Source organism: Tachypleus tridentatus, unplaced genomic scaffold (assembly GCF_004210375.1).
Source record: "Tachypleus tridentatus isolate NWPU-2018 unplaced genomic scaffold, ASM421037v1 Hic_cluster_2, whole genome shotgun sequence".
Classification (NCBI taxonomy): Eukaryota; Metazoa; Arthropoda; class Merostomata; order Xiphosura; family Limulidae; genus Tachypleus; species Tachypleus tridentatus.
Window position 1 is genome coordinate 27,301,282 of NW_027467782.1, and position 8,190 is coordinate 27,309,471.

Below are 8,190 nucleotides of genomic sequence, written 5' to 3' on the forward strand. Positions count from 1 at the left end.
AATCAACTATGTCAAACACATTAAACGTAGAAATTGAAGAAGTTCATGTAGATCATACATTTCAGTAAAAAAAAATGTTGCATGTAAATCTCAGTGTAACAACTGTGAATTGCTGGACTATATTATGACAGTAAATTTACTTAGAGCTATATTACAAACAATATAAACAAACACACAATTATTACCGAAATGAGCATTTAATGTATAATAGCTGTTACATTTAAATGGGCGAAAAATATGTATACAAACATTTCGTTACTTTTGATTTAATATTATAAACAAGTTTTAACATTATATATTGTAATAAGTAAATGCTGCAAAAAAGGAAATAATAAAAAACATGAAAAAACGCTTGTGAATTGTTGAACTAAAGCCACAGTCTCTTAAATTTCAATAATAGTTATGAATGTTCCGATAAAATGTTAAGACTAAGTTTTTAGAGTTTATATTTAATTTACTTGAACATAAACGTAAATAGTTAAATTACCATGTAAGTTTCTGATAACCCAATAATATCAATGATACTGAATTTAAAAAGTTTGTGCAATTTTGTAAGTATCAATCCCATTCGTGTAACTGTATAGTGTGGAGGTAAAATCCATCTTGATTTCTCTTAACTCTAGAGTGAACATATTAACAATGGCTGTTTTATAAATTCGTTTATTAATTCTATTTCTCAGTTTTGAAGAAAAATCAGGTTTGTTTCCGAACTTTTCCAATGATAAATGTATCTTGGCTGTCAGAATTTTCAATAAGAATAACAACCTTTTTTTTTCGATGTCCTTGTTTACTATTTGGTTTAACGATAATAAGTTCATCGTAATTGTTCACATTTCTAGGAAACAGAGGTCGCTGGATATATTCTTTAATAGCTTTTCCTTGTTTTGACGCTGGTGTTTCTCTCTGAAGATGTAGAATATAGTTATGTTTAGTGGTGCAACACTCAAAATTTGAGCAATAATTTTACTATAACATGCATAAAACCAAATAAATGTTTCTATAAAAATTATAAATTATGAAATTGGTTTCAGTTATCTCATAAATGTTTTCTGGAAACTAGAAAAACTATTTCAAACATTGTTTCACGCAGTGAATAAAGAATGATATACAGCAGACAATAGCTTAAATACTGTTTTCCATTTATATTTTACACGTTCACAAAGGATAACTAGATTGTTTATATTATTACCTAGACACGATGAAAGTACGGTAACAATTAAATGTCAAGTGTTCTACTCAATTTATTGTTATATAACTAGACAAAATGAAAGTACGGTTATAATTAAATGTTAAGTGTTCTACTCAATTTATTGTTATATAACGAGACAAGATAAAAGTACGGTTATAATTAAATGTCAAGTGTTCTACTCAATTTATTGTTATAAAACTAGACAGATATAATTTATATAATTTAAGCATGAAAAGTTATGTGATCTGAACTACAAATGACTGGTTATTTACCTTATGTTACAGAGAGAAATAGTTTTCAAACTGTCTTATTTTTTTGCAACTTTGGAATAAATCACGCACCTTAATGCGTTTTAAAACAATCAATAATTTTGGTCAAGTCCGAAAGAAGAGAACTGGATATTTCACTAAATGTCTTTCAGACCAATGAAAGTTGGCTGACAGTCAAAAGAAGAAAAAAAACTGTTGTAAAATGTCTGAAAGCGTCATCAACAAGATATAGTTGAACCACTTGCAACAAAATGGCACAAATACACTGGTACTTGGCTAAGAAGGTCCCAATCCACCTTTAAAGCAAATTGCCGTTATATACCGATTATGTGTAACCTGATAATATCTGAATCAGATGTTCAAAGCTCCAACATGACGTCATTTCATTGTACATACAGTTAAAAAACGAAATAAAGTGAGCAATATGAGCGGAAGTGATATATTATGGTGCCACTAATGTACAAAATAATTCGCTTTTATTATCAGTAGTGGTAGTATGTATGTGAATGAAAAATTACGAAAGGGCATTCTGATCTTTATGTTTTCCAGATGTTATTAATGCTATGGACATCAGTAAAGGTAATGCAAACTTCTTACACAATCATATATTGTTATGATTGGCTCTGGCTTCAGTTTAATGGATGGTAATTGTCTTCCAACATGTACTAAGATTGAAGAAGAGGTGATTCATCAGTTTAACTAGCATATAGACTTATTAGACCTCAATGGTATCAAACATGTATAAGTCTATTTTGGAGAAAAAAAATTGCACGCATTCAAACGACTCTGAACATTAAAGATTCTCTGAACGCATCTTTTTTTAACTGTAAAAATGTGAATTTACTTGCATCAAATATTAATTATAACGTAAGATGAATAAGAACTTAATTGAATTTCGAACCAATGTATTCCTTTCTTCTAGGTCATTTTCATATATCGTCTCCAGGGTTGTTCGTTTGGTCACTTTTGCTTTCTTAGTATATTAGTTTTGTCTTCTTAACGTTATTTGCAGAGACCTTCTTCTCACATTCAGGGATCAGTGGCATAGCCTCCAAAATATCCAATTCATCAGTGGTTATCTTTTCATCACCTGGCTGTTTGTGTTCGACACGGTTTTTCAAAACATTCCGTTCTTCCCGAGGTATAGATTTCCAGGTGTAGAAAAAACAAAGTACGCTGCATGATCATTACAGAAAATAAATAAATAAGAATCACGTGTTTCAAGTCCATTAAAATACATATTGTAATTAAATAAGCTATGGATAATGCATCACAGTTAAAACTTGCAGTCGTAACTTACCACAAAGCAGTAAGACACATCAAAATGAGTGCTGTCCACCAAGCACATCTTGGAACTGTAGATTTTGAAGTCAAGTGGAGCGTAGCCTTCTGAACCACTTCAATTCGATCTTAAGACAGAAAGTCGTATTTAAAATCACTTTACGTACTCTACCGATTATGTAAAACCGAAAAATTAAACTTTAAATGTAAGTTAACAATAATAGTAATGTGTATAATTCTTTAAGTTCAACAATAATCTTCATTAACATATTAAAATTTCAATTGAATAAATATGATATTTTTTACATTTATAATATATTTTCATATTAAACATTCATAACAACCTTTACAATTTGCCAACTGTATATATATTTTTTCTTTACATTTTAAACAGATAATTAGCAAAGAAAAATAACGCCTGTTATATTATTTGAGTTCCTTACTAGTAGACAAATAGTACAGTTATGTAATAACAACAACTATATAGTTATATAACATAATATATTTTCATATTAAACATTCATAACAACCTTTACAATTTGCCAACTGTATATATATTTTTTCTTTACACTTTAAACAGATAATTAGCAAAGAAAAATGACGCTTGTTATATTATTTGAGCTCCTTACTAGTAGACAAGTAATAGAGTTATGCAATAACTCCAACTATATAGTTATATAACATAAAATAAGCTTGGTTTTCCAACATATTTACATTAATAGACAATACAACAAGAAACCTACTGACTTTCCATTCCAAACACACGTGATCAGACGATATAAGAAAAATCTCGACATTTTCTTTACGATAATTGACATATTATACAACTCAGTATAACACAGTGAGTTAAATCAACTTAGATTCATTAAAACTGTAAAGATGTATAACACAAATTAAACACACTGTCTTTCCATTGACTACTTAATAAAGTCAGTTTGTTTAATCGGTATTCACTTACTGTGATTAGTTTTATAATTAACTACTTCACTTATTATGGTGCATAATTATATTTTGCTATCGAATCGTATCCACTGAATGGTAGTTTCTGCGTTTTTATAACAATATTAAAAACAGTAATTTTTACAAATTTCTCTTTACTCTAAATTTCCCAGATAAAGAACGATACCATTTTGACCACAAACATTGAACGTCGTACGTCACTACTGATGAAGTTTTTCGTTTACTTGGTAACAATTCTTTCTAAGATATAAGTTATGTTTTGGGACATACACTGTTTTAGTTAAATATCTTTACGTCTTTTTTGTAATAATGTGACGCACACAGATGTGATATTGAGACACCGTTATATTTGTTTGTTTTTCAATTTCGCGGATACCTGAACGAGGACTTTCAGCGTTAGCCGTTCCTAATTTTGAAATGATATACTGGAGGTAAGACAGCTATTTAATACTATTTGTCGTAAACGTTTGAGCCCATCTTTAAAAACAAGTGGTAGGATTTCCAAGTAAAAGCAAAGCTTTTTAATGCATTAAAAACCATGAAAGTTATGAAGAAGTATCGTATTATAACAATCTGTTTGAACAAAAATAAACATTTTTAAAATGTTAAGGAAACAATAAAAGAAAACTTTAAAACCCTTTTGTTCCATTACTTCTACAAAGATCTTTATTATCAGCTCCTTCTTCATCAGTAATTTCGTCATCAGGACAAGGTATACAGGCGTCAGCAGCAAAAGATGTCATGTAAGTCCCTCCTGGACACGGCAGGCAGTGAGTTTGGAATCCATTGTCATAGTGACCAGGAGGACATGGATCTACAAGCGTTAAAAGTACATAGCTAAACATTTATTTACCCAGTGTTAATTTTTATTGTTCTAACAACGTCTTTTGTGTCAAAAAACATATTTGTTTAGCTAAAATTCCATATTTTTAAAAGTCTTTCATCTATTTGTGTTTAATGTGAACAGTTTAAAGTAATTGAGTATCATATATACTTACAACACCTGTCAGCATCTCTTCGGTATCCTCGAGTACAGTTGAGATTCTCGGCTGGAACATACACTGGGGAAAACAACAGAGAGTTAATATTTTTATTAGCACGTTTTGTGTCACCGTTTGAATTTTAAGGTTTTTCACAATGAGCACGACGCACTAGTTATAATATTAAAAATAAATAATGTTGTAAAATAACAACATAAATGTTACTTTTCGTGAGAAAAATAAAACGTGTCAAAACAGTTTCTTAACAGTAGACTTTTGTTTCTTTATGTACTTCATAATGGAGTTAACTAATGAAACTAATCACAGAAACTTGGAAATTTATGAAATTACACACGATCTTTTTTTTATTGGTACATTTGATTTTTGTTGGTGTTTCCCTTGCAAAATTCTTATTTGTCACAGTTAAACGTTAAACTGTTGTCATTGTTTATGTTAATATCAGTCATGTAAATACAGGTTCTTTTGGGAATATTACGTTGGTAAAATGTATCAGTATATGATTGTGTCTTGCAAAAACAAAATATCAAATAATATCCTTATAATGCAGAAATTGGATGAAATGCATTCCGAGAAAATTTTTCATTTGAAGTTAATATAAAAGTAAATACTTAATTTTTTTGTGAATTTATCAAGATAAATAATATTGCGATCTAACACCTTTCACTGAAAATTTAAAGTGTTGTTTATTCAAAATACGTTCTCAAAAACTTCGTAGATATAATTTGTATCTTTACAGTTCAGAAGACTTTGCTTCAACTTTCACAAGTTGAGTTCATTAAATCAAAATAACTTTGGAGCCTCATCACTTCTCTCTACAGGTTTACCATAATGCATCTAGTCTCTGATCATATAGAAATCTATAATTACTACATCAGTGACGAGACTGGTAAGTGTGTGTGTGTACAATAACATGCATATCTATCTAATTACTCAGCGGTTAGAAGACTGAGATATTTTTTACGTACTGTCGCCTGGGACACTTTAGCGTTTTTTATCCTGACATTTGTGTTCGTACGACTTATTGCACGTCTTTCTATGAATTGTTCATAAATTGTTCTGGCTAACTAAAATTATTTCTTCGATGCTCTTACGTACAATAAATATATTTGTTTCTAAAAATTTAAATTCTCATTTGAATATATTTTCATGATATGGGCATATAAAAATTTACATTGGAAAGGTCTGTTACATACCTTTCCCAAAAGCTACCAATTTTCGGTTACATTACACCATTTAAGAAATGTTAAGCAATGTCATAAACTTGTTCTGATAAATTCTGTTCTACCGTGACTTACAAATAAATATCACAAACATATAGTATGATTGATAAAATATTGGTTATCGAATTTTTAATGACAATTAAACTAATTTCAAATGTTTTACAAACGATAATTAATGACAGAATTAATTTTCTTTTTCTTCGTATGAACATTGCACTTGGTTGTTTACAAATAAGTAACACATAATATGAAATTTTTATTGTGAAATAATTAAGTTAAAAGTGATACTGTTGTCATCATAATCTTATGTATACATGGGTAATATAAGTAATTTTGTAGTCAATACACGTGTAGAAACGGGCACATTTACATAATGTCTGAATAAAACAACATATGAATCAAGATTTACATGTATTTATATTAAAGTTATACAAAGATGTTTAGAAGTACTTTTTCGAGATTTGCGACTGAAATATATAAATCCCTTTCAAGTATCAGCTTCCAAATATATTCCCCCCATCATGTTTTCGTTGTACACGCTCCCAAGTCACAAAAGTAAAGTTTGAAGAGAATAGGCCTTTACCATTTACTTTAGGCATAAGCAATTAGGAAATAACATTTTGTCCCCAAGAACAAGAAAAAGTAAAATTTTGTTACATAGTGTAATCTTACGTATACACAGGCAATTATTTTTATAATCAATACACATGGTGAGTGAAATGTCAAACGAAAAGGTTATGGTGAAAGAAATTTAAAAGCAAGATGGACGATATCAATTTAGATGTTATTTCTGTTAAATTACTATCGTTTAATAAATAAAAATATGGTCTACAAAAAAACTTTGAATTTACCTCTGACATCATGTTTGTAATCACCTTCACGATTTTTGCATGTGTAAATTCCCGTGTCTTCAAATTCCACGTCGGTTAGCACTAATTTGCCACCGTATTTTATTTGCGTTCTCTCATTATTAATAACTAGTTCATTGCGATTTGAGTACCAAATAACTGGTTCTTCTCTCCCTCTTTTATAAGCTTGGTTTGAACATATTAATGTAAGAGTAGAACCAAGTTCAGTTTCGTAGACGAATTTAAAACCTGAAACAAGCAGGAAACTACCGAAAATATAAAATAATTGAGTGTAATTAGCCATTGAAATCTCTCTGCACTGTACGCTTTGTAAGTCACTTTCTGTATTGTTTCTAAGTGAAATATCAGTGTTACTATGCGCACAAAGAATTCTTGTTTGAATGACGTCATGAACTGAAGTGGCATTGTTAGGTGGAAAAACGTTTTACTAACAATAATGATTGGTGATTGCAAAGTGTATTGTTTTCTGTTATTGGTTGAACTGAGAAATTATAATCATGTTTATGTTATGCAGTAATAACTCAAGTAATTTAGATTTAATAAACAATAACAACACCTGCCTAAGATTTCAATTTGAAATTTAGTTAAAGCAAATAAAATTTATTCGAAGTTTTGCTTTGCAATTTCTTTTGAGAATACAAGTCTTGTCGGTATTTATGATATCAACCACAATAAGACTGCTAACAGATCTCTCATGACACATATAAATTATAATTGAGTAGTTATAAATGTATAAACATTGTAATCAGATTTAAATTTTAAAAAATCAGTTAATGAATATTCGAATATATAACTTATGTGACAAATACTGCATTCCATGGTGTTATATAGGGATTAATAACTACAATTAACTGTATCAAATATTCTGATCTTCAAAACTAATAAGATTTCAATAGTTTGTTTTTGGTTTTGAATTTCGCACAAAGCTACTCGAAGGCTATTTGTGCTAGTTGTCTCTAATTTAGCAGTGTAAGACTAGAGGGAAGGCAGCTTGTCGTCACCACCCACCGGCAACTCTTGGGCTACTTTTTTACCAACGAATAGTGGGATTGCCCGTCACATTATGACGCTCACACGGCTGAAAGGGCGAGCATTTTGGTGTGGCGGAAATTCGAACCCGCGATCGTCAGATTACAAGTTGAGTGCCCTAACCACTTGGCCAACGCACAAATCTAGGCAAGACCTATTTGCTCTAGCTGTTCCTAGTTTTCTGGTGACAAACTGAAGGGAAAACGGTTATTCGTCAACACCATCCTCATGAAAAAATCTAAATGTTTGAGGAGAAGTTACTCAATACAGATTACTGGAAAAGTTTCACATTAGTTAACAGATACAGCGATACGGTGTTTATTTATTTATTTTGATTTCATCTCATTTGATTTTGCCTTTCCTACCATTTGT

General features: G+C 30.1%; 1 protein-coding gene across 1 annotated transcript; it reads right to left on the reverse strand.

The window, feature by feature from the left end:
* Nucleotides 1-693: 693 nt before the first annotated feature.
* On the reverse strand, nt 694-7,111 carry LOC143242246 (uncharacterized). The gene is made up of 6 exons (XM_076485617.1): nt 6,772-7,111; nt 4,698-4,760; nt 4,352-4,513; nt 2,759-2,867; nt 2,475-2,634; nt 694-903 (listed from the first exon to the last, which is right to left on the reverse strand). The coding sequence occupies exons 1-6, from the start codon at nt 7,070-7,072 to the stop codon at nt 694-696; spliced, it is 1,005 nt and encodes a 334-aa protein (XP_076341732.1). The 5' UTR covers nt 7,073-7,111.
* Between the last annotated feature and the right edge of the window lie 1,079 nt (nt 7,112-8,190).